This window comes from Ascaphus truei, chromosome 11 (assembly GCF_040206685.1).
Source record: "Ascaphus truei isolate aAscTru1 chromosome 11, aAscTru1.hap1, whole genome shotgun sequence".
NCBI classification, from domain to species: domain Eukaryota; kingdom Metazoa; phylum Chordata; class Amphibia; order Anura; family Ascaphidae; genus Ascaphus; species Ascaphus truei.
The window spans coordinates 12,034,934-12,062,898 of NC_134493.1; the positions used below are offsets into that span (position 1 = coordinate 12,034,934).

Sequence of the window (27,965 nt, forward strand, 5' to 3'; positions counted from 1 at the left end):
TTTTTCAGTCAATTGATGTACGTGCGATACTTACCTGATTACTAATACAATATTGTTTATACACTACACAATGTGATTTTTTGCGCTGTCTCTCTTTTTGTTTTTGCTCTAGTTCGGTTTGTGGAGCCATACCACGAGCACAGCAGCATAATCCATATATTTCTGTAACAGGTTTATATTTGTTTTATTTATCACTATATATTATCACTTGAGCACAATATTCAAGATTATATGAGCGCAGATCACTCTCTTCTCCTTAGGCCCGGGAATACGAAAGAAATTAAACGTAACGCAAGCCAGGTTTCAAATCTTTTGTCTCAATTTATTACTCATAGGGTAATGACTTTTATACCAGAAAAAGAAGATATTGGTTAGAGGCGTAACATAGGCGTGTCTTGGGCGTAGCTTTGATTAGAGGCGTGATTTAGGGGCAGGACATATTAGTGGCATGATTTTGGGACGTGTTTCTCCCAATACAGGCAATGTCTGAATACATAGCTTATTCATTGTCTGTAATCAAAAGACCTTGAATCTCTAGCAACTAAGTTATGCTATTTTGCCTCTTTCAGAGAATCAGTCTATTATATTCTAACTAAAAGAGCAGGAGACTAACAATACAAAAAGTATATTAGCAATATCCTGAGCAGGAAGAAAGGAAATGTAATTTGGCAGAAACTGAGTGCATTAGGAATTATATTTCAGCAAAAGGCTGACTACAGAATCTTAACTAGTTATGATCAGACAAAATGGATGCTTAACACAAGTGTAGATTCTTGCCTGACCTACTGGTCCTAACACTGGTAATACCCAGACCGTAAATCGAGAACACTAAACCATTGGCTCATGGTTAGAGCATTTAGAATTTCTTCAATACGAGGAATGTTGTATTGGTCGGGTACCGTACGATTGTTCAAAGTTCAATAATCGACGCACAGTCTTACAGATCCATTCTTCTTCCTCACCACCACTATGGGTGAGGCATAAGGACTCCTAGACTCCGTCACAATCCCGGCGGTCTCCATTTCCTGCAGGACGTTCCTTTCATCGTCCACATCCCTCGGGGCAATGCGACGGGAGCGCTCACAGAAAGGAGTGGTGTTGCTCAGTCTAATGGTGTGTTGGGCGCTGCGACTGCAACCCACATCCATCTCACTCATGGAAAACATCGTCCGTCGCTCATTCAGCTTGGTGGTCAGTCGATCTTTCCATCCAATTGGTAACGTTGAATCTCTAAAGTTGAAGTCCAGATCGGCTGGCTGTTTACTTACTGCAGCGGTGTTCACTTGTGGCATTGTTTCCACAGGACTGACCGGATATATGCAGCCCAAGCTTTGTCCCGCATCAAGTTCCATCGGGAACGGGGAAATATTCTGGACATATACATAAGTTTGGAGAGGAATTTTAGTTGTCCATTCTCTCACTTCAGGTATTACCCGATACCCCCTCTGAACATCTTCCTCTGGGGTACTCTCCAGAGAGAACAGATGATTGATCTCATCTCGATCGGGATAGCAACACCAAACGGCCATGCGTTGTACTCCCCCTGGTAAAATTGTCGACAGTCTGGCTTGATGGTTGTGGAGGTCCCCGTGACGCTCTAAAGCATATACCCGGTTGCATTCCTCACGCAGGACGGGATCGAGTAGGGGGTTGGCCATAGGCAGTTCGTTGGTCTCTTTCAAGTATGCCCGGATTACAGCTCGCACTTTGTCTATATTTGTTCCAAGGATGATCGAGTACGGGCACTGCTCTTGAGGTTCAGGACACACCATGGCTTCTATATTCATGGGGTGTTTCTTGCCGGTGTTCAGTTGGAGTATCTCCAGCTGGACCCTTACGATCCCCTCGATGGGGTAATCTTCGTTACTTAACCCCCTCACCTTCATATGTTCCGCCGACCGCAAGGGGCAGTGTGTGAGATGCTGATAGTAGAATTTTCGGTATATTATTGTCACCTGGGATCCGGTGTCCAGTAAGGCAGCGGCATAGACCCCTTCTAGTACAACACGTACGATAGCAGATGGGCCCACCTGACTGTAAACATCCAATGGTGAGGTTCCATTGTCAGGGCTTGATTCAGGAGGGGTTTCGGGGGACTCCGGAGACTCCAGGGAGGCCACAGATGTCTTTACCTCTGCAATCTGTAAGCGGCAGATCATTGACCTAGCAGAGCTTCCCTTTCTTGGAGGTTTTTTTTTCTGGTTCGTCCCTTTCGGGGCATTCCCTGGCGAAATTTCCCTTCTGTCCGCAGCCATAGAATACAACCTCCTGGAGGTCAAATTGTCCTTTGTACGTGGGTGACGGTCTTTCGAATGTGAGGCCTTTCCCTGCGGGCTACTTGGGTGTCACTTCTTCCTCCCTGGTGGAAGATTTCTTACCCTTTGGGGTTGAGGCGATGTGAGCGTCACTCTTGAGCAGTTCCTTGGTCTTTTTGGTGTCATGAAAGTGTAGCTGCACCTCATGTCTTCTGATATGCCGCAGTAATTCCATGTAGCTAGGTGGTACGGCAGTGATCGGGGCGGCCCGCATCACTAGAGCTATGGGGTGGTTAGGCAACGAACCCTTTAGTAGCTGTTTGAATCGGTACCGGTCCACTTTAGCGGCCGAAACAATGTTTTTGGACAGAAGGTTCCCCAAGGACTGCTGGATCTTGCGGACGAAGGCAGAGAAGTCTTCTCCTTCTTTTTGGCGGAGACTCTTTAACTGTGCCATCAGCTCATCCTCATCGTCTTCTCCCGTATAAGTCTGGGTGAGCATTTCCACCAGCTCCTGTGCCGTAACTTCTCCTTCCACTTCACGATGCATCCGTACTAGTTGGGAGGTTGGGGCTCAGAGACCCTCAACCAATCTCTGTCTTTTGCTGGCTTTGGAACACGGCCACTCCGCTAATACTTGGATGGTATGTTCCCGCCATGTCTCAATCCCTTCTTCTCCTGAAGGCGTCGGTAGGATTCCGGAAAAGGTTTTTAGTTTCCGGTAGTTCTGTGCTTGAGACGACATGGTTATAGCTTCTACTAGTTGGGGTACCGTGATATTCAAGGAAGGACCTCCACTTAGAGGCCGACTACTAACTCCAGGCGCGACGCTAGACCTTGGCGGGAGACTTTTTGATAGTCTATCAGGAACGGGTGACAGGGGTTGGCTCCCAGCCCAGCTGGTGGCTCCTTCTAAAGCACTCGGGGTAAAGGAGACCTTGGGAGGACCTACCCTGTGAGGAGTACTGGTCACCCGGTGGGCAGTGGGTGGAAAAATACTGGGGGACGGTTCTTCTGGAACCTGTGCTTCGGGGTAAATCATGAGGCAGTCCTCTGCTGAGGGCTCCGGTAGGTTTAATACACGAGGGACAGTCTCTGAGCATATGTCATTCTCGGTGGCCAGGAGATAGGTAGTACACCGGCCGTCAGCATCAGGTTTCAAGTCTACCAACCGGGCGGTGGCCAGTCCCGGACAATTTCTTATTTGTCTGCGCACTGTGAATAACGACGTGTAATTGGATACTCCCGCCACTGCAACCACGCGCCTTGGGGACATATGGCGCGCTAAGGCCTAGTCATGGACCTCTTGCTTTGATGGCACGGACATGATGGAAATTAAATCGAACAATTTGGTACTGAATAGGGCACCCCAGGTCTGATCTCAGCAGCGCCTCCAAATGTAACACTGTTTCCTCCTGAACACAGAAGTTACTAATGCTGTATTTACCTGTGTGGCCCTCAGGAGCCTAAGCCACTGCACGGAGTTACTGGGGTACATATATATCATCATAATATCTTGTGGTGCTACGCCTCCACCTGAGAGGGATCCCGACAGAGCGGGAGGGGGCCCTCACAGGACACAACCAACTAACACACAATATGAATAAACAAGAATAACCTTTACTGAATCTGCATATAGGATATATGTCAATCACTTTTATATTGCATAAAGGGTTTTACATATTATATATACACACCCTGCACGTCTGCAGTGACCCACCACCGTGTTCAAAGTACTGTTCAGGGCCCTTGGCCACTCTACCACGCAAGTGTCCCCAAGTGGTACCCCCACCCTTTAGGCGTGATCCTTGTGTTGCTGTACAGTGTTGGTGCACTTGTAGAAAGATACCTGCCCGGGGCTCCTGCAGCCGGGTTCCGTAGACTATGACAGGAATTCCGTCCGGTCCGACGTTGTCATCCGCCACCGCGTGGGGTGAATTCCGCCGTGGATAATATCTCTGTGTCCTTGATGGCGTTCTGATCCCAGAACCCACCTTGCAGGGCTGCGCTGCATAGCACTGTGTCCCTGACTACCAAACAGATAATGGGGCAGAGTCCCTACCTAGGGCCTGTCCCTGTAGCACAACAAGCTAATATATGGCTCAGGACTTAACTGGTGCCTAGGGGGCTGCTGGCCTAATGCAGTGGGTGACAGACCCCTGCACTCACCTCCTACCCCTAGCTCTTCCTGGTCCTGACTAATTAGCGTGTTATCTTTGACAGCTTCCTATTCCCTGCCTAGGAGGATCCTAACACCCTATTGGTTCCCTGGCGTCAGGTGGTGCATCCTAAGGCTCATGGGACTTGTAGTCCCTGCCTGCCGCTCATCCCTAACAGCACCCGTGATTCCCCCGCAGCGGAGGTACAAGGGGGGGGGGGGGGGGGAGATCAGGGGAACACCACTACAAATGTTTAGTGTCATTAATGGAGAAATAAACCGCTGAAGGTTGAGGGCTGAGTGCCCCTTGTGTGTATAAACGTGTTTGTCCCTCTTTTATACAAATTAAACCCTAGAAGACTGTTGCGAAGAGCCAGGGCAAACGGCGGCGCTACATAAAGGGAGCAGTTTGTCACAGTATCCATCTTGTCTCTTGTTTGGAAATGTACTTTACATCATCTCTTTCGTAATATTAGTGGAGGAATTTTTTTTTAATTTTTTTTTTGTCACATGAGGATTTAACTTGCACATTTGACATTTGACACTCCCACCACTAGCAGCCTCACTACAGAGCCATTATGGCGTCTACTTGTGTCACACTAACAGACCCAACCCATGTTTCCCACTCCAGCTCCGGAGCTACGTCAGGGAAAATTAGCATATGCACTCAGTGTGGAGTATAAATAGTGATGTGTTGTCATGGTTACCAATAAAGTTCATTCTTTGCTATTAATAGTGTATCTTGCCCGGACGGCACATAATGCAGATGAATAAATTCATTGCAGTTGTACGAGTCATCTTAGATGTTGCAGATTAATCAAATAAGTGATGAGTACATATCGCTTATCATTTAGATTATATACAACTTGCTTAAATAGGTCACATAGCAAAATGCATATTAATCTTGCTAGTTGGGTCTCACCAATATTACAAAATGATTCTAAAAAAAGTCTCATAATTCACTGAAACTGACAATATTATTATTTTTCAGTAGGATTTCAATCAATAACAATAAAGGGCGTCTCTGTAAACCCCTCATTGCTTCCATTTGGACGATGTGTTTTTAATTTATATATCCATTTGTCTAAATGCGGACTAGCTTTTTATCCGTGCCCCCTCCCCTCATTATACCTTTGAGATAGTAGATGCCTGTAAAGGTAAGGCAGTTGATATTGCCATTATGTTTCGGTTCACATTGCAGCTTCCGATTGGGTGAGTCCGTAGTCAGTTTTAATGTTTCCTTTCCAAGTACAGGAAAAAGTAAAAAAATAAAATATCTCATTAGTTAGGGGAGGGGGGGGTGGGGTGGGGTGTCTCAGATTTCAGCATCGCAGGGAGATCGTCTGGTTCATATTTTTAAGGGGAGGGGTTGCTGCTTTAATCCTTAGGGTGTTTTAATAACATTTCCTGAACGTCATGAGTGCCAGATCTCTAGGGGCACCTATGACATCATGCCATCAATTCCCATACAGAGCGGTAAACGAAATTAGATTGACAGTAGAATACATACACACACACACACACGATGCATCACAATACAATCCTATGGATCCGTTTTCCCGACGTCAGAACGCCTTATCCTACACTCACCGCCACTGATTTACCATGGGATTCATTTTACAACACTTTCACTATCCAAAGCTACCTTCCAGAACAGATTCCATTTGGATATCCGAGGACCACTTGTAGTGACAAACGGCTCCCTTGGGTGTGTCTGCCAACTGTCTGGGTTCATTATAACACAGTCCTTTAGGGTTGCTAAACCAACAATACATAGCATAATACTGCATTAGTCAAGCTTTAACCTTCAGCAGTTTATTCTCCATATCAATGACGGGCAATATAACTCAGGCACACACTGGCCCTTTAAGGAAAACCAAAGGATAAAATGAAAGTCTACTCACGGTAGGGAGGCTGACCAGACAGCTGTGTCTAACTAACACATTAGCTGGCAATGCCCAGTTTCCAGTTCTAAACAAGGCAAATTGTAACATGCAATAGGAATAATAAATTGTCCTTATCTGTAGTTGTGGGAACTCTATCCCAAGATAGTCCAGGCAGTCCTTCTAGATACTGCAATAGTTGGAGGGGGTGTCTTCCCCTGACTGGATGCAGGGAGCAGCGGAGCCCCAACATCCAGGCTCTAGGCGAGAGGAAGAGCCAGCAAACCAAACTGCCTTAAGTACCTGAAAGGCTTCCTTTATTAGGAGGGCAGGTGAAGGAAATTACAACTGTGAACTCTGGTCTAGATTTCCCATCCACCAGCCTCAGCAATTATGAAGCTGTGGGGTGGATCACTTTTACACTATGGCTGCACTTTCTGATCTAAATACAGGCAGTCCTCGGTTATCCAACACAATGCGTTACTCAAAATGGCGTTGGATAGCGAAACGTCTTAAAGCGAAACACGTTTTCCCATAGGAACACTGTTTAAATGAAAGGTTCCGTTCCTGAAGGCATTTTTAATGCTAAAAAACTCAAAATATTTTACTCAGGCAATAAAATATGCAGCACACACATACATTATATATGTTATATACTGTATTATATATAATATAACATAATATATCATGTAATTTAATAATATAATATATTATATAGTATAATATATTATATGATATATATATATATTATATACACATAAACAACTTTGCAAAGCGTCGTAAGAGCGTTGGATAAGCCGTTTTGGCGTTGTAAAAATGAATATAGGTATGCGTTGCATAGTGTTGGATAAGCCATTCGTTGTAAAGCGTAGCGTTGTAAAACGAGGACTGCCTGTAGGACACAAAGCTGCCTAATTTCATTGGACCATGTCACCATATATATATATATATTGTATATTATGTTTTGACAGGCAATAAGAGAGAGCCTGGAGCTGAGTCTCAGTCTACAACATGATGGAAAAGAGAGCTCCACTGATGAATCGGACTCAATTGAAGAAGATCTCCTAGAAGATGAAAGTGAAACACAAGAGATGGAAACATATTTTGAAAACCTTCACTTTAAAACTGAGTCATTGCAGAAGCCTTCGAGATCTCAAGAATTTGGGTATCAAAAGCTACTTCCTGGGGATGTAATTGTACTGGAGTTTGGTTCTACATCAAATGGTAAGAATATCCATGTCTATTCAAGTAAACTCTCCCTTTATGATGAAGGGTGTTTATTAAAAGTAAAGTACGTAGCTTTATTTTTACATACATTTAATTTAAAAAAAAAAATGTACATTCGGCTTCAATGTACTGTATATTATCTTTTGTGATGCTTTGTGTGTGACATTATTCATAAACATTCAAACTACAGGACATTTGAATAATTGACATTTTTCTAATCCCCATGTCAATGTTATAATTTATTGAGCATCCTAGATAGAAATTACAAGCATTTGAGGAATGTTATTTAATAATGTAGAAATGTAGTTAATACTGTATGTGTACTCGGGTCCTACAATATATTTTTGAGAACTTCTGCATTTCGCAATAAATATGTCGGTCTAGGACATTTCCACACGGCTGTTTCACTGGCGTCGTTCATCCAGACATTTAGCCGCCACAGGTAATGCCCCCTGACCCTAATCACCTGAACCCCCTTACCCTGAACCATACCCCATTAACCACTTACCCTAAAAACCTTAACACCTTACCTCCTTGCCCTAAAAACCTCTCCTTGTTAACCCCCAACCCTAAAAAACATAACCTTAACCCCATAACTCCCTAAAAACCTTAAGTACTTGCCCAAGAAATCTTAACCCTTTAGCCCCTTACCCTAAGGACCATAGCTCGTTAACCCCTTACCCCAACAACCTAATCATCTAGTTCGAGGCCGGAACGACCAGCAGCTAAACGGTGGCAGCCAGCTGTCCTACGGTGGTGGCTGAACGTCTGAGGCAAAACGGCCGCGTCTAATAGTGCCATTCCGATAATACTGAATTCAGCAAAAGCTTACGTTAAATATTTCTTTGACATAAAGACATGGTTAGAAGGAAAGCTTCATTTCATCTTGCGCTTCTCTTAAAATATGGAAAATTACACTAGAAGTCCCAAGTATACTATTTCTAAGTGTGTGTGTGTGTGTGTGTGTGTGTGTGTGTGTGTGTGTGTGTGTGTGTGTGTGTGTGTGTGTATATGTGTGTGTGTGTGTGTGTGTGTGTGTGTGTTTATGTATATGTGTGTATATACAGTGTTCGACAAATAATTATAACCACACGCCCGTGGCGAGTGGATTTAGGCCGCTGGCGAGCCGTGCTGCGGCTCTATGAATTCCCCTGCTCACGCCAAATGTTTTTTTTTTTTAAATAAATAATCCCCCTCCCTGATTGGGTTAACGCGGGGAAGAGGGCCGGCAGGCAGCTCTAGTTTGGCCCCTTCCCCCGATGTCCTCCCTCCCCTGCCCCCAATCCCCGCTTGCTGCCCAGGGGGTGTCCGCCTCTGAAGGGGGTCCGCTTCCACGGGGGGAGCGTACTGCGGCGTCGGCCGCTTCGGTGGGGGTGGGGGCTGCTGCTGTGGTGTCCGCCTCGAGGGGGGGCGGCCCCTTGCAGAGGCCCTGCTGCGTGCGGAGGGCCCTGCTGCCGTGCAGAGGCCCCCGCTGCCATGTGTGACCCCCCCTGCCTTGCAGAGGCCCTCCTGCTGTGTGGAGGGCCCACTGCCTTGCGGAGGCCCCACTGCTGCCATGTGTGACCCCCTGCCTTGCGGGTGAGTGTGTGTGTGTGTGTGTGAGTGACAGACTGAGTGACTGTGTATGTGTGTGACTGTATGTGTGTGACTGTATATGTGTGTGACTGTGTATGTGTGTGTGTGTGTCTGTGAGTGTGTCACCCTCTCTCCCTCTCCCTGTGTCACCCTCTCCCTGTGTCACCTTCTCCCTGTGTCTCCCTCTCCCTGTGTCTCCCTCTCCCTGTGTCTCCCTCTCCCTGTGTCTCCCTCTCCCTGTGTCTCCCTCTCCCTGTGTCTCCCTCTCCCTGTGTCTCCCTCTCCCTGTGTCTCCCTCTCCCTGTGTCTCCCTCTCCCTGTGTCTCCCTCTCCCTGTGTCTCCCTCTCCCTGTGTCTCCCTCTCCCTGTGTCTCCCTCTCCCTGTGTCTCCCTCTCCCTGTGTCACCCTCTCCCTGTGTCACCCTCTCCCTGTGTCACCCTCTCCCTGTGTCTCCCTCTCCCTGTGTCTCCCTCTCCCTGTGTCTCCCTCTCCCTGTGTCTCCCTCTCCCTGTGTCACCCTCTTCCTGTGTCACCCTCTCCCTGTGTCACCCTCTCCCTGTGTCTCCCTCTCCCTCTCCCTGTGTCTCCCTCTCCCTCTCCGTGTGTCTCCCTCTCCCTGTGTCTCCCTCTCCCTGTCGCCCTCTCCCTGTCGCCCTCACCCTCTGTCGCACTCTCTCTTTCTCTGTCGCACTCTCTCTTTCTCTGTCGCACTCTCTCTTTCTCTGTCGCACTCTCTCTTTCTCTGTCGCACTCTCTCTTTCTCTGTCGCACTCTCTCTTTCTCTGTCGCACTCTCTCTTTCTCTGTCGCACTCTCTCTTTCTCTGTCGCACTCGCTCTTTCTCTGTCGCACTCTCTCTTTCTCTGTCACACTCTCTCTGTCGCACTCTCTCTGTCGCACTCTCTCTCTTTCTGTCGCACTCTCTCTCTCTCTGTCGCACTCTCTCTCTCTCTGTCGCACTCTCTCTCTCTCTGTCGCACTCTCTCTCTCTCTGTCGCACTCTCTCTCTCTGTCGCACTCTCTCTCTCTCTTTCGCACTCTCTCTCTCTCTCTTTCGCACTCTCTCTCTGTCGCACTCTCTCTCTCTTTGTCGCACTCTCTCTCTCTCTTTGTCGCACTCTCTCTGTCGCACTCTCTCTGTCGCACTCTCTCTCTGTCGCACTCTCTCTCTCTGTCGCACTGTCTCTCTCTGTCGCACTCTCTCTCTCTCTTTCGCTCTCTCTCTCTCTCTCTTTCGCACTCTCTCTCTCTCTTTCGCACTCTCTCTCTCTCTTTCGCACTCTCTCTCTCTTTCGCACTCTCTCTCTCTTTCGCACTCTCTCTCTCTCTCTTTGTCGCACTCTCTCTCTCTCTCTTTGTCGCACTCTCTCTGTCGCACTCTCTCTGTCGCACTCTCTCTCTGTCGCACTCTCTCTCTCTTTCGCACTCTCTCTCTCTCTGTCGCACTCTCTCTCTCTCTGTCGCACTCTCTCTCTCTCTCTCTGTCGCACTCTCTCTCTCTCTCTCTCTCTCTCTCTGTCGCACTCTCTCTCTCTCTCTGTCGCACTCTCTCTTTCTCTGTGTCTCTCTCTCTGTCGCACTCTCTTTCTCTCTCTGTGTCTCTCTCTCTGTCTCTCTTTCTTTGTACATATACATATACATACATTCCTTATAAAAAACATTCTAAGGCAGCAGATTCGGTATCACCCCTGCTGTGCATAAATCTATATCGCAGGAAGAAACGAACTTCGTTGGACAAATATGGTACTCTACTGGATTCCAAGAGATTAAAAGACCAAGACAATGTCCAAATGCAAGATGGGAGGATGAAATAAGAAAAATTGTTGGAGCAACGTGGAGAAGAGCGGCTCGCAACCGCGTTCAACTGAAAGATAAATGGGGGAGTCCTTCATACATCACTGGATCGACACGGGCTGAAAATGATCTATATAATATTATGTACAGAAGGAATGATACTGAATGTGCTTCCTTAGTGTGTGTGTGTGTGTGTGTGTACACACAAACACACATCTCGTTCTTAAAGTTTATAGGTGTAATCACTTTTAGAAAAACTGTGAGACACAGAAATGTAAAGTGAACTCCATTTATTTTAATTGATTCAAAACCGTTATTTCTTTTTGATAAATTGTCTGCTAGAAAATAATGGTTTCAAGTTGTGCCAAGTTTTAAACAGGAAATCAGCTAAAAAAGTATTATTTTCCCTTCAAAATAGAGCACTAGCAACTGCACCTTTTTTTAAAAATACATGCACAATGCTTTCATGTGTCTTACATCTTATGCTGTGTTGTTTGTTTTTTAAGCTGTTGCTAGGAAACATGAAGTTTTGTCTGCAAAAAGAAGGGACAATGCAGAACTTTACATCCCTACCAAGCCCATCATGGTGAAAAGTAAAATGCAGAGATCCAAATCTTCGTGTTCCTTTAACCAAGAGGAATGCAGTCTTTCTAGTAAGAATATAAATCCTATGGCTTTAATAAATAACTAACAATCTTACAAATCGTGTGTTTTGACTCAAAATTGCCAGTAATATAGACAACAGAGGGTTGTTATAAATGAAACTTTTTTAGGTTGGGCTAAAGTCGTGAGTGGAGTACCTCAGGGATCGGAACTGGGACCCCTGCTATTTAACTTGTTTATTAATGTGGTTGGTATAGAGAGCAAAGTCTCTATCTTTGCTGATAACACTAAATTGTGTAAGGTAGTAGAATCAGAGCAGGATGTAATTTTTCTCCAGAAGGACTTGGAGAGACTGGAACTTGGGAAAGTAAATGGCAGGTGAGGTTTAATACAGATAAATATACGGTTATGCATTTGGGAAGCAAAAATAAACAGGCAACTTACAAATTAAATGGGGATAAACAATGTTGTGCAGTAGCTGCAACGGCAAACAAGATTTCATCCTGCATTAAACGGGCAATGGATGGAAGGGAAGTAAACATAATTATGCCCCTTTATAAAGAATTAGTAAGACCACACCTTGAATCTGGAGTACAATTTTGGGCACCACTCCTTTGTAAATACATTATGGAACTAGAGAGAGTGTAGAGAAGAGCCTCCAAATGAATAAAGGAGATGGATAATCTGATTTATGATGAGAGGCTAGCTAAATTAGATTAGTTTACATTAGAAAAGAGGCGTCTAAGAGTGGATATGCAAATATATTCGGGGACAGTACAAGGAGCTTTGAAAAGAAGTACTCATCCCACGGGCAGTACAAAGTACTCTGGGGCATCCCTTAAGGTTGGAGGAAAGGAGATTTCACCAGCAACAAAGGAAAGGGTTCTTTACAATAAGGGCAGTTAAAATATGGAATTCATTACCCATGGAGACTGTGATGGCAGATACAATAGATTTGTTAAAAAAAAAAGATTGGACATCTTTTTAGAAAGGAAAGGTATACAGGGATATACCAAATAAGTATACATGGGAAGGATGTTGATCCAGGGAGTAATCCGATTGCCAATTCTTGGAGTCGGGTAGGAATTTATTTTCTCCCCTTATGAGATATCATTGGATGATATGACACTGGGGTCTTTTGTTTGCCTTCCTCTGGATAAATATACTGGAAGTACGGATATAGGATAAACTACAGTATCTGTCGTCTAAATTTAGCATAGGTTGAACTTGACGGATGCATGTGGTTTTTTTTTTTTGTTGTTTTTTTTTTTTTAAGTTATTTTGCATATACGGTATAGAATAGTTTTAACAACAAAATTGCGTTGCATTGTAATTTAACTATTCAAATTTATTTATAACACGCCAACATATTCTGTAGCGCAGTTCCATAGAGTTGGAGAATGAAAGCAATAAAATAATAAACATTAGCATGCATTGTTCCAGTAGGTAAGCAGGGCCCTGCCCCAAGGAGCTTGGAATCTCTAGCGATGCGTAAATGGAAACATTGGGCGCAGGGGGGTGGGAAGGGTGTGTGTTTCAGATTGCTGCTTCTTATTTGAAGGAGTTGCTGTTGGGGAGGAAGTAAGTGGGATTATGCGGAGGTAGAGCTGTGAGAGCAGATTAATGTGTGACGATGCAAATGCTTCAATATATATCTGAAATATGTTACCCAATGTGACGGTGCTAGTCTCAAATCAGGAAGCGGACCTGTAGGGGTGAGGTCGGGATACAAATAAACAGACCCGGGCCCAGGGGCAGAGTCCTGTAAGAGTATCCGTAGTCGGTATGGAAACAGGGGTCAGGGCTGGCAGACGAGGTGCAAAGTCAGTGAGACAGGCGGAGGCCAGGGCAGGTGGAATGCAGCGAGGTCTGGGTCACGGTTCGGGGTTAGCAACAGGAAATCAAAAGAGGCAAGAGGGTAAAGCGTAACTGCGAAGACCAACAGGAGCTGCAAACTGTAGAACTTTGCTCGGCGACTCCCTATGGTAACTGCAGCCTTATAAAGCAGGCTGCCAGTACCCAAAATGGCCACAGTGAGCAGAAAGGGCAGGAGAAACAGAAAACCTGGACTGTAGTGAAAACCCGGCACGGAACGAGCAGAATCCTTACACCCAAGTCCAATGACAGAGCAGCTGTATTATCAGCAAATGGCTGACACCCTTTGGCTGCTCTTCGGGTGTCACCAAAGGCTACTACCGCCTATGCTGCGACTCATGTGTTATCTCCATGAGAGTCTGAGCTTAAGTCCGTTGGACAGCAAACTACCACCCATAGCAGAAACACAGGGGGAGGTGCTGGCTGTCTCCAGGTTCTGGAAGTTGTCTGTCTTTTCACACTGGCTTAATGGACAGGAACAGTGAAGGGGAAGCATAGTGAGGGAGACTCGCTTTGGTGGCCACTCATGCTGCGACTCGGGTTAACTCGAGAGTTTGAAGTAAACTATAGATGCATACTGTCCAAATATAAACAGTGCAATCTGCAAATAAACCCAATGATGTAGAGCACTGAAAACACATAATACTGTCATTCCATGCGTGGACTCCTGGTTAACCTCATATGAAGAAAAGAACACAAATGCAGAAGGTATAGTGTATTAACATTTACTCATGATGACAAATAACATAGGGGGGGGGGGGAGGAGACCGGAGTCTGCATATGTCTCTACATGCCCAGCAGCTGATTTGGGAGCAGTCATTTCGGGAAAAGGGTTGAAGTGCACCCGAAGTCACTTCTTGCTTATACACCAACGGGGAGAGTGTGAGTTTGTTTCCTCCCCTCCCCCCCCTGTGTTGTTTGTCATCATGAGTAAATGTTAATACACTATGCCCTCTGCATTTGTGTTTTTTTCTTCATATGAGGTTAACCAGGAGTCCACACACCTGAGGAATTCTACACATGGAGTGACAATATTATGTGTTTTCAGTGCTATATATCAGCGGTGCGCAAAGTGGGGGGCGCACGATTATGTAGGGGGGCGCGGGCTGCGTGCGGGGAAACCTGGGGGCGGGCAGAGCTGTGCACGGGCGGCCAGAAGCTCTGTGCAGAGGCTGCTTCCAGTTCCCTTCTGTGTCTCCCTGCAGAGGGGGCGGGGGCCTTGCTGCGGGGCCTTCCCTGCACACAGGCAAGCCCTCCTCCTCCTGTCTGTTACCCGCCTGTTTTCTGCAGCACATGGGGGGACCTGAGCAGGCTTAGTTACTCCCTCCCCCAGGTGTGTGTGTGTGTGTGTGTGTGTGTGTGTGTGTGTGTGTGTGTATATTTAAAATCAGAGACAGAACATAAAACACAGACAGAGCTCAGTGTTTAGCACATCCAGTGAAACTCATACACGGTACAGTGCCTAAATATAAATGTAGAAATATCAAGTAAAATGGTCTTTTAGTTTAACATTTTTGGCCAAAATTGTTGTAAGCCCCTGAGCCAACTGCACGGCAGACCACAATTCAGGGGTCCCTAACTCTAATATAAATTCTTAATAACCTGTGTAGTAACAGGAAGAATGATTTATAGTAAATCTGTCAATATTAGTTGCAAAGTTCTAAGTCTGATTGAAGCTTTTAATAACCTGTACATTACCAGGAAAAGCACTCTGTATTAAAGTTGTCACAACCATACTGCAAGCCAGCAAGTTCCCCTGAGTGGAAGATGCTATGGAGTGAGCCCTTAACCATTTAAATGTGGGAGGGGGTGAGCTACAATTAGGTAAGAGGTTGCCACCCTCCAATCAGCCAAGACTAGCTGAACAACAATTGTAAAACATACCGGACACCTAACAAGCTCCTATTGAACCCCCAAAATAACCACAACATATATATAAGCATATGAGTGTCACAGAGGAGTGCTACTGAGCATGGCAATATATATTTAAAATCAGAGACAGAACATAAAACACAGACAGAGCTCAGTTTTTACACATCCAGTGAAACTCATACACGGTACAGTGCCTAAGGGGGCTTACAACAATTTTGGCCAAAAATGTTAAACTAAAAGACCATTTTACTTGATATTTATACATATATATTTAGGCACTGTACCGTGTATGAGTTTCACTGGATGTGCTAAAAACTGAGCTCTGTCTGTGTTTTATGTTCTGTCTCTGATTTTAAATATATATTGCCGTGCTCAGTAGTACTCCTCTGTGACACTCATATGCTTATATATATGTTGTGGTTATTTTAGGGGTTCAATAGGAGCTTGTTAGGTGTCCAGTATGTTTTACATGTGTGTGTATATAAATATATATGTGTGTGTGTGTGTGTGTGTGTGTGTGTGTGTGTGTGTGTGTGTGTGTGTGTGTGTGTGTGTGTGTGTATATACAGTATATATGTGTGTGTGTGTGTGTATACACACATATGTGTATATATATATATATGTATGTGTGTGTGTGTGGCGGGGGGCTTGCGGCAAAACCTGCGCGCGCGGGCGGCCAAACAGAATAGTGCAGGTGGCGGCCACGTGATTCGGAGGTAAGGGGGAGGAACACGCCCCAGCGCTGTGATGTCAAACGCCCCTCCTTCTGGTGTCTGCCCTACAATAGCGCTGTGTTCCTGCTCTCCTCCGCTGGCAACCTGCTTCGCTGCGATCCTCTGCAAGTGAGAGGGTCGGCTGCCACTGTATCAATCATACTATGAATGTACAAAAATAATTAAAAAAAGTGTAAACACCTCCCCGCTCGTGCTTGCAAAATGATGCAGGACACCCTGTGCTCATGCTTGGAGTTGGTGATGTCACCGCTCTCAGCGGCAGTGTGGACGCAGCCTAATTTTGCAAGAGCGAGCTGTTGAAGTATGTAAGTATTTAGGCTGCGCTTATAGTGCCGGCGACGCGACATCGCCAGAAAACAAATGCATTGTCGCCTCCGCGTGCGCTTATAGTAAGTGTGACTGGGCGACGCAATTTTTTTAAGGCGGCAATGTTTGATTTTTCAGGGGCTGTCGTCATGTGACAGCCTCTGAACCAATCAATAGCCGGATCGCCGCCGCCGCAAAGCGAAATACAACTTTCGCTAGCGTCGCCGTCGCGGGCACTACATGCGCGGCCTTAGACATATATGTATTTACATTGTATACCGTTCAATAAAGGTTTTTTTTTATGTGATTTTGATTACATCTGGCAGGGGGGGGGGGGGGGGCGAGAAATTTCATGGATAAAAAGGGGGGCTCGGCATAAAAAGTTTGCTCACCCCTGCTATACATCACTGGGTTTATTTGCACATTGCACTGTTTATATTTGGTCACTTTGCGCCACGAGCACTTTTTGGTTCAGGTTTATGTAATTGCGGTTTGGGGAAACCACAGGTGTTCAGGCAGCAGCTTTATTTTATCACAATATTTGTTGCGCTTTATTAACCCTTTATCTGTCACTTATAGATGCATACTCTACGTCTGTTTAGCCATTGAAATTGAGATACAAATGAGTAGGTATCTTTAGTTTATTAATGGAGTTTGATACGTTTTTGTGTATTCAGCTAGCATTTTTAGCCTGAGGAAAGTTTGAAAATTACCTTGTTTCCCATGACATAATTGATACCTTTTTGCCAAGTCTGATCCATCGATTGCATTTTCTCTTTATGTGCTTGCGTTTGAGATTTTAGGAGAGAATTGTCATCACTACGGATACATCCAAAAGAAATGATCGATTTGAAATTGTGTGGTGTGTAACTTGGTTTTCCAGAGTCAATAGTGGAGCTGGCAATTTTTCAACGTATACTTTTGTCTTGGTTACACAACACCGTAAGATAACATAATCAAATATTATAGCTATATTAGAATAGGTCCGTCAGAAAATGTTGGAGCATATGCATTGTTCTACATACACAGGCCTATGCCCACTTTCAGTAGTAGAGTATTTTAGTTCTATAACTAAAGATCAGATCACAGAAGGCCCATATATTTAAATCTTAAAAATATGATTGATGGAAGATCAGAAGTTTGAATTGCTCAGCCGCTAGATATTATACAGTACCTTTTTGTCTTAGCTACAGTACCTCAACAAAGTAAACTGCTGACAAGTTTAAATGGTTAAACATCGGAAGAATTCATTGGAAGAATTAAAAAAAAAAAATATTCAGCGCTTCTTTTTAAACTTTGTACTTATTTGCTTCCCGATTTAAAAAAATGTATTTGTATGTATTTTCTTTGTCTCCTGTATAATTCTAATTTATCTTGTCATTATTGTTCCTTCCCTTTATCTTTTCAGCCAATGGTAGCAGCATAATTACAGTAGTTTAAACAAAACGAAGTCTGGATCAACAATTTACAATTATACACAAGCTTGTCAAATAGTAAAAACACTTCACAGTATTTGGTTACTATGGAGACATTTGAAAATGTTAAAAGTATTTTAAACTTGGTTACCTGTATTTAACCCGTTAAACGTGATTTGCATTAGTTCCCTTTGATCCTATGAGCTAATCTATAAATTACATTCAGAGACATGCATGATTTATTGCTGTTCTATATACAGTTAGGTCCGGAAATAATTGGACACTGACACAATTTTCATAATTTTGGCTCTGTACGCCACCACAATGTATTTGAAATGAAACAACTGAGATGCAATAGAAATGCAGAGATTCAGCTTTAATTCAGGGGGTTCAACAAAAATATCGTATGAAACATTTAGGAATTGCAACCATTTTCATACACAGTCCCCTTATTTCAGGGGCTCAAATGTAATTGGACAAATTAACACAATCATAAATAAAATGTTCATTTTTAATACTTTGTTGAGAATCCTTTGCAGGTGTGAGGATTCGCCATCCTGATGGCCGGAACGCACCTATTCAGCCTTCTACATCTGGCACTCGAGTATTGCGGTCCCGCGGCAGTTCCACAGCACGCGCGATCAGTCTGCCCTCCCAGATCCACACACAGTCTCTGCCCCGCTCCGAAGACTGACATGCGCGATGCGCGCGATCGAGTCGCCATCCCTTGACGTCAGTGACGCGTGGAATACAGGCTTCCCCTGGCCCTGCCTCCAGGCTCCGCCCTTAGACGTAATCGGGCTGCACAATAGGGCGCACCTGCGCGACCCAACAGCCTATCAGCACGTCCTCTCTGGTTCCGCCCCACTTCTCTTTGGATGGAGGTTCCTTAAATACCTGCTCAGCCCAGACTATCATTGCGGAGCATAACTTTTTGTGACGCCATGCCTTGCATTAAGTTCCTGTACCTGCTTTGTGCCTTGCTTGCCTTGTTCCTGATCGCCTTGCTGCCTGACCCTGCTTCGTTCACTGGACTTCCCATCTCTCCAATTCTGACCTGGCTACGTACGACCATCCTATCTTCTAGAACCCTGACCTTGGCAAAGTACCCCAACGATCCGCTACTCTCCAATCCTGACCTTGGCAAAGTACTCCGACGATCCGCTACTCTCCAACCCTGACCTTGACAAAGTACTCCAACGATCTGCTACTCTCCAATCCTGACCTTGGCAAAGTACTCCGACGATCCGCTACTCTCCAACCCTGACCTTGACAAAGTACTCCAACGATCCGCTACTCTCCAATCCAGACCTGGCAAGTATAACGTTTACTCTACCTTCCGTACTCCTGACCCAGCTTGCAAGACTAATCTACATCCTAGGCGCGCCCGCGTGGCTGTGGGTTGGCATTTCTCAATTACCTACCTCAGCACTGCGGTCACGCTTTGTTTGTGGTGAGCTACGCGTTACAGCAGGCAATGACTGGAACGCATGGACATCTACAAACGCTGGGTTTCCTCCTTTGAGATGCTTTGCCAGGCCTTTACTGCAGCTGTCTTCAGTTGTGGTTTGTTCGTGGGTCTTTCTGCCTTAAGATCTGTCTTCAGCAAGTGAAATGCATGCTTGATCGGGTTGAGATCAGGTGATTGACTCGGCCATTGCAGAATATTCCACCTCTTTGCCTTAAAAAACTCCTGGGTTGCTTTCGCAGTATGTTTTGGGTCATTGTCCATCTGTAAAGTGAAGCGCCGTCCAATCAACTTCGCTGAATCTGAGCAGACAATATATCCCTATACACTTCAGAATTCATCCGGCTGCTTCTGTCTTCTGTCACATCATCAATAAACACTAGTGACCCAGTGCCATTGTAAGCCATGCATGCCCATACCATCACACTGCCTCTACCGTGTTTTACAGATGATGTGGTATGCTTCAGATCATGAGCCTATCCAAGCCTTCTCCATACTTTTTTTTTCTTCCCATCATTCTGGTACAGGTTGATCTTGGTTTCATCTGTCTAAAGAATGCTGTTCCAGAATTGGGCTGGCTTTTTTAGATATTGTTTGGCAAAGTTTAATCTGGCCATTTTATTCTTGTGGCTTATGAATGGTTTGCACTTGGTGGTGATCACTCTGTATTTGCTCTTGTGAAGTCTTCTCTTTATGGTAGACTTGGATAATGATATGCCTTCCTCCTGGAGAGTGTTCTTCACTTGGCTGGATGTTGTGAAGGGGTTTTTCTTTACCATGGAAAGGATCCTACGATCATCCACCACTGTTGTCTTCTGTGGACGTCCAGGCCTTTTTGTGTTGCAGAGCTCACCAGTGCGTTCTTTTTTTGTTGTTTGTTTCTTAGAATGTACCAAACTGATTTGGCCACTCCTAATGATCCTGCTATCTCTGATGGATTTTCTTTTTTTTTTTAAAAAGCTGACAGACTGCACTTTAAGCCCATATTCATTATATAACTGTAACTTGAATTTATTTTGGTACACAGCCGAAATAACAAACCTTGTATCAGTAGAAAGTGGGGCGAAAGACAGCACTCTGACTAGGATAAATATGAAAGATTGCAGGGTGCACGGAACAGGAGGGGACCCTTACTCCCCTCACTAGTACTAACAAACCTATGTCAGAACCAGCACTCTCTGTCTCACAGCTAAAGACACTAAAAAATACAAGTGTCCGAACATTGAGAGAAAAATGGGAGTCCCAAGCTCCCTAGCGGCGCCACTTCAAAAGAGTCCAGCAAACATATAAGTGTAAATAGTATCACTTTTGTACTTCTCAGAGACTATCCCATATGTGGAATTTAACCCCTTGTTGCTCACACATAATTAACACAGTGGTAGAGTATCCCCAATAGCCTCTGTCCCGAGGAATAACTTATATGGGGTATACTCAATGTAATGAAACGAACTCATTGTTTGAGTGTGTAAGGGCTCCTGGACGCCAGAGTGCTCCAACCGGGGTGAATGTAGATTGCAGGTAGAGAGAGAAATTCTGGCGGTGCATCTGCTCCTGAGAGGAAAAACTGCAGACTGGGACTTCTTACTGGTCAAAAAGCTTTATTTGGCACATAGCAGCCAAAGAAACACTTTAACGCGATAAAGAGTGGTGATAAAGTGCGGAGTGGCACGCGAAACACGTAAGAGTGTTTCTTTGGCTGCTATGTGCCAAATAAAGCTTTTTGACCAGTAAGAAGTCCCGGTCTGCAGTTTTTCCTCTCAGGAGCAGATGCACCGCCAGAATTTCTCTCTCTACCTGAAAAATACATGTGTAATGAATGTGAACAATTTTAATAACACTAGCAATAAACTGAAATCGTGGCAATAATAGCCAATGTGTAAATAAGACAATAAGTGTCACCATTTATTTATTTATTTATAAAATGTTTTACCAGGATGTAATACATTGAGAGTTACCTCTCGTTTTCAAGTATGTCCTGGACGTAGTTAATATGACAAATACATGGTTACAAATACGGTTACATAAATGAACAGGGTATACATTATATACAATACATTGCATGCACAGCTAGAGGAGATGTATATTATAGGCTTATGTAACAGTTACAGACCAGATTAAAATGTGAGACAGCCTTAGTTTTGAAAGAACTTAAACTGGTGGTGGATGTAAGAGTCTCTGATAGGTTGTTCCAGTTTTGGGGTGCACGGAAGGAGAAGGAGGAGCGGCCGGATACTTTGTTGAGTCTTGGGACCATGAACAGTCTTTTCGAGTCAGATCTCAGATGATAGGTGCTGCATGTGGTTGGGGTGAGGAGCTTGTTCAGATAGGTGGGTAGCTTGCCCAGAAAGTATTTGAAGGCAAGACAGGAAAGGTGAACTTTGCGCCTAGACTCTAGTGATGACCAATCTAGTTCTTTGAGCATTTCGCAGTGATGTGTGTTGTTGTTGCATTGGAGAATGAAATGACAAATTGAATTGTAGAGGGTGTCAAGTTTGCCAAGGTGGGTTTGGGGTGCCGAGCCATATACTATGTCTCCATAGTCGATAATTGGCATTAGCATCTGCTGTGCAATACGCTTTCTGACCAGCAGACTTAGGGATGATTTGTTCCTGTAACGTACACCTAGTTTGGCATAGGTTTTGGATGTCAGGGCATCAATGTGCATTCCGAATGTTAAGTGGGGGTCAAACCATATGCCCAGGTATTTAAAACTAGTAACAGGAATTAGGGTGGTGTTAGCGTTGGTTCTGATCTGGAGCTCAGTCACTGGAAGCTTTAAAAATTTAGTCTTGGTCCCAAATACCATTGTTACAGTCTTGTCAGTGTTTAAAAACAGTTTGTTTTGGGAAATCCAGTTTTCGAGTCTCAAAAAGTCAGACTGAAGTATGTGTTGAAGGTCGGAGAGGCTATGGCTGTGTGCATATAAGATTGTGTCATCTGCATACATGTGTATTGAAGCTTCCTTACAAGCTGTGGGAAGATCATTGATGAACACTGAGAAGAGTAGGGGCCCCAGAACAGAGCCTTGCGGGACACCACAGGTGATATCCAGGGGGTTGGAGTTAGAGCCTGAGATGGACACATGTTGGGATCTACCTAATAGGTAGGACTGAAACCAGTTTAAAGCATGCTTCCCTATTCCAGAGCTCTTGAGTTTAAGCAGGATAGCATGATCAACAGTATCAAAAGCCTTTGTGTAAGAAATCCAATTTAGCAATAATTATATTGTAATGAATGAATCTGTTATCAAAGGCAGAATGTTAAAGTATACAGTATAATAGTCTGAACTTTCCTTCATATCTATATATTATCTGATTGTATGTTCAGTTATTGTTACATATGCAGTATTCTAAGTGAAAGGTCAGATCTATTCTGACAGACAGAATTGACCCAAAAGGTCAATTCGTGGCCTCAAGTTGTTGAACAGCTGCAAGTCCTAACTGGGAAAAATGCTGCATAAGACTTTCCCATTCAGCAAGTTTGAAAACTACTTACTGTATATGTTCAGGGGTAGTTCATATGACATCAGTAATGTAGGTGAATACCATGTTGGGATATAACATTTTAAAAAGGTTAAAATGGCTGACTGGGTGGGTCTTTATGGATAAATACAACAGTGAGCTTAGTAATAAGCTTTAGGAAGGAAGGATAAGGAGAAGATAGGCCAGAGGAAGAAAGACCAGGCCAGAGTGATGATATCATGAAGAGGAGAAAAAAATGTTAATACCTGGAGAGATTAACAGAAAGAAGATTACTATGTGCAACTATTCTTAAGAATATCAATCTATTTGAAACATCATCGTCATTCTTACTATTTTTGTATGTAAGTAATTATTTTCAAAATAAACGTTTTGTTTTTGTGTGCAAACGACAAGAATGCTGAATTCTGTTATACTGACGTGAATCTACAGAAAAAGCGAATTTAAGGACATTTAACACTTTGCAAAATCTAGGAATATTGCACCAGTGAGTTGAACCCGTTCCATTCCACACTGGATTTCATTGCAAACTTTTAGCAGGGTATTTATGGTAGAGTGTTTGGGGCGAAAGCCAGATTGGAATTGGCTAGGGAAATTTGTCTTGGTATAGTAATCGCTTAGTTGGGAGTGGACACATTTTTCCATGACTTTGGATAGGATTGGGAGAAGGGAGATTGGCCTGTAGTTTGAGACACTGTTTTTGTCCCCACTTTTGAAGATTGGGACAACTCTAGCAGTTTTCCAGGTCTTAGGGATATGGCCTGCAGACAGGATAGAGTTCACTATGGAAGCAATTGGTTTGGCAATGGCTGGGGCACCAAGTCTTAGGAACCTAGATTGTAGAAAGTCAGGTCCACATTGGCTGCTTAGTTTTAATTTGAGGAGCGCTTGTGTAATCTCCTCTTAGGATACTGGGCCAAATTGAAAATTGTGGGCAGTGTTGGGAGGGGGTGGGGCTATATGGGTACTCCCAGGATGAGATTCAGGTTTGTGATTTGGGTTGCGTTTCGCTAATAAATTAGTAGCACACCCCACAAAGTAATCATTGAATGCATTTGCAATGTCGTTGGGGTTTGTCAGAGTAATATCGCCCTTAGTGATTTTACTTGGCTGTTGATGGTTACAAGGCTGGAATATGTTGTTGATAACCTTAGCTGGGTTTGATGTATTCTGGAGGAGATTGTCAGAGTAATATTGTGCTTTTGCATGCCTTGTTTGCCTTGTGCACATGTTCCGCAGGCATCTGTAGTGATTGAGATCTTTGGTACTGCCAGTTACTTTGTGGCTTTTCCACAAGGCATCCCTGAACTGGTAGAGTGCTATAAGGCCAGGTGTTACCCATGGAAGGTGGGCACCCCGTACCCTTATTCTGCGTAGTGGAGCATGGGTATCACAGAGTTTTAAGAACTCGGATTCGAAATAGTCAAGCGCATAATCAGGGTCGGGAATTAAATTGATTGTGTGCCAAGGGCAGTTGGTAAGGTCAGCCAGAAACTGTTGTGGGTTAAAGTTTCTAAATGTTTCCATGGGAGAAGTCACAAAGTAAGGGGTGGGGGGGGAAGAAAGAGAAGGGGAACCACAATATGGAGAAAAGAAAGCAAACTAGGGGTCAAAACCTTGTATCAGTGTCCAATTATTTCCGGACCTAACTATATGTTCACATAATCTATTTATTTTTTAGGACCAATAAGTCGACAGGAGAGACCACTTTCTGCCACCAGGAAAAATGTCTCCGAAAAGAAAGATTCCGAGCACTCTGCTTCTGCAGTTATAAACGCTGTTCTGCAGGAAAATGATGCAGTCAGGACTACAGCTGTTGCAGACAAACAAATGGTGAGATAGTAAAACAAATACCTGTATATAACTTTACTACATTTTTGTGTGTATCACGGTCTGTGCTCCGAGTTTTGTGCCACTTGTCAGCTTGAGATTTGGGAAGTGGCAATATGAGGTGTTAAGGAGGCTGTTAAACAGGTTATAATGATATTGTATCAAACTCTGTGTTCCTGTGCGACACTCTCTTATATTTGCATAAAAAGATCTGCTAGTTTTGACTTTGAAAGAGAGAGATGGTGGTGCACTGCCAGAGGAAAACTCACCACAAGTAGGTCGATAACAGCAATAATAGACTTTATTGGCACATTGACAGGATTAAAAACACTAATGCATTTCGCGACGGGGCGCTTTTCCAAGAATAGAGGACTCCTATCGTCCATTCTCTCTTATGTAGTACTAACGCATCTGCAAACCACACCTCAACAAATCGCTGCGCTCCCGCACAGGTGATACACACACATATATATAATATATATATTATATGTGTGTGTGTGTATATACATATACACACAGCTTCTTTTTCAACTCTCCCTCCCTCCCTGCCCCCCAGCTCAGGTTTTTAACCCCCACAGTCCATTTTTGCTCCCTCCCCCGCCCAGCTCAAGGTTTTAACACAGGCACACAGACACTTACTTCAGGGACATGAGATGAGACGCGATGCTTCTCCTCGTGCTTCTTCTCATTGGCTGATTCTCCTCCTGCTGCACCAATGGACTACACCAATAATCGGGAGCGCGCATACACTTCCTGGAACTCAAATGAATATGCATATGGATTCCACTCTCCTGGGACTGGACGTCCCACCAGATATCTTCAAACGCCGAAAAGATGCTACACCCATACCAAGAAGTGAAAAATGGAACAGAGCTCTCAGCAAGACGAGGTCTGGAGGAAAAGGGTAACACAGAATAGATGAACCGGGTAAAAAAAACTACACACCAGGTGACCGCAACAGGCGGGCGATGCAACACAGTCGAACTGTTCCAAGGTAGTATTTTCTGAAATACTACCAGTGCCATGCGCTATCGCCGGGAGACAGTCAGAGATCAGGGAGGTTAATACATGGCTAAGAAAGTGGTGCAGAAAGGAGGGTTTTTGTAGCACTGGGACTCTTTTTCTGAGAGGTGCCATCTATATTCTAGGGACGGATTGCACTTCAATGAAGAGGGATCTTCTGTGCTAGGGGGGAGAATGCTAAAAAGGTTGGAGGAGATTTTAAACTGGGATGGAGGGGGGAGGGGAATGAAACAGATAACGAACTAAATAGAATAGATGAGGAAACAAAGGGTTATGGAGGTAGAAGGGGGCAAGTGCGAGTTTGACCAGCAGCAAGACGCATAGTAAATACAGATAATACTAGAAAACTTCTAAAGACTAAACCAAGTTGGCACAGAAAAGAACGAGAAGATGATAGTACAGGCTGAAAATAACTGAAATGCATGCTTGCTAATGCAAGAAGCCTGACAGATAAAATGGGGGAGCTTGAATTAAAAGCTGCAAGGGAGCAGTATGATATCATAGGCATTACTGAAACATGGTGGGATGAAAGTCATGACTGGGCAGGTAATTTAGAGGGTTATTCCCTTTTTCAGAAGGATCGAGCAAATAGAAGAGGAGGTGGAGTATGTTTATATGTTAAACCGGATCTAAAACCTATTATAAGGGAAGATGTTTACGAAGGGAATGATGAAAATGTAGAGACCTTGTGGATAGAAATTAGCAGTGGAGTTAAAAGTATAAAGAAAATGTTTGTAGAGATATGCTATAAACCACCAAATATCTGAGATTGAGAAAGCTAAAATACTTTTGCAAATGAAGAAAACATCAAAATTGGGTCATGTTTGCATTATTTGGGGATTTGAATTATCCAGACATACACTGGCGACACACTTTATTCGAGCGCGGCTAGTCCCACGAATTCGGGTATACCCGGGTGTATTGAGGTTTGTGACTGTTTTCTGCCCGAGTGCATTGAGTTATTTTCCGGCAGGGATTGAAGCATTTTATTCCCGCTGGCTGCAATACTGCACAGTACATATATATATACTGCATTACAATTCATGAATTTATGCCATCTGGTAGACACACGAAGCATTGCAGCCTATTAAATCCTAATCATTATCATTTAACAGATCAGCCGCTCGTCAGCCAGGCATGAACCCAGGCTGGGAAGGCAAACGCAACGGGGCTTGTCAGAGGTGAGGAGCGGCGCATTCCAGGTATCTGCCAGGTACATACTGGGTATTTGCTCGAATAAAGTGTGTCGGTGCAGTAGACTGGGGCAATGAGATTAGCGTTACAATAAAAGGGAGTGCTTAAAGACAATTACATGACCCAAATTATTGAGGAACCAACCAGGAGAGGGCAAAACTGGATTTGGTCATATCAAACAATGTAGAAATAATAACAAATTTTCAAGTCCTGGAACATTTGGGTAACAGTGATCATAACATGGTCTCATTTGAAATAAATTATCAAAAAACATTACTTGGGTTCAACAACGACTTTAAACTTTAGAAAGGCAGATTGTGATGGGAGACCACGCCTCTCGACGGTGAATGGCAGCTTAGAGTTAGAGCTCCATTCCCCCCGGCGCATTATAGTGAAAAATAACAGTCAAAACGCTATTGTTTCCTTAATAAAGATAAGCGCAACATACATCAACCTACAGGGATGGCTTCTACCAAAACGGTGCGCAGAAAAACGCAGCCAGTATCTACATATTTTAAAAGTAAAGATACAGCTAAGGCCGGGACTCCCGATTCCCCTGTGCAACTGCCAGCAGCGGACCCTGATATGGACACCCCTGCAGAGGAGCTGGATGACATGGCAGTGATGCGCCGAAAGGACATGAAGGAGTTTTGTTCCTCCATGAAAAAGTTCTTCAAGTCAGAGCTCTGGGCAAAGGAAAGATGTGGATGCCCTGGGGGAGCGTACCGATACCTTGGAATCTAAGGCAGAAGAGACCACCAGCGCCATATCCCAGACACAAACACAAGTGTCCACCCTTAAAGATCAAATCAGATCCCTGGAGGACAAGATCGAGGACGGGGAGAACCGCGACCGTCGCTGCAATGTCCGCCTGCGAGGGGTGCCGGAATCGGTCACAGATCCTGAGGACTTCGCCACTAAGTGGCTGGAGCATCTGTTCCCTGATCTGACAGAAAGGGACTTAATGCTAGACAGGTGCCATAGGGCACTCAGAGGAAGACCCCAGCAGGGGGACCCCCCCAGAGACATCGTAATGCGGTTCCACTGCTACCGGATGAAAGAACAAACGTGCCGCATCGCCAGGGAGATGAAAGCAGTGGAATTTGAGCATATTAAATTCCAAGTCTACCAAGATTTTTCCCCCGCTACCTTGGCAAAAAGAAAGGCAATGGCCCCCATAACTAGAGCTCTCCGGGACAAAGAGGTGCGCTACAGGTGGTTGTTCCCATGTGCAGTCCTAGTTCTAAAAAACGGTGTTGCACACACACTGAAAC

At 44.4% G+C, this 27,965-nt stretch overlaps 1 protein-coding gene across 5 annotated transcripts in view; it reads left to right on the top strand.

Annotated features, from left to right (window-relative positions):
* Positions 1-27,965, top strand: part of KATNIP (katanin interacting protein) — a 184,407-nt gene that overhangs the window by 37,165 nt on the left and 119,277 nt on the right. For all 5 annotated transcript variants that reach the window (XR_012787351.1, XM_075565272.1, XM_075565274.1 and 2 more), the window contains exons 6-8: positions 7,268-7,520; positions 11,399-11,545; positions 24,326-24,477. Coding sequence is in view for 4 of the 5 variants with exons in the window: in XM_075565272.1 (XP_075421387.1) it covers positions 7,268-7,520; positions 11,399-11,545; positions 24,326-24,477 (552 nt within the window). In the remaining variant the exon portion in view is untranslated. The remainder of the gene's footprint in view (positions 1-7,267; positions 7,521-11,398; positions 11,546-24,325; positions 24,478-27,965) is intronic.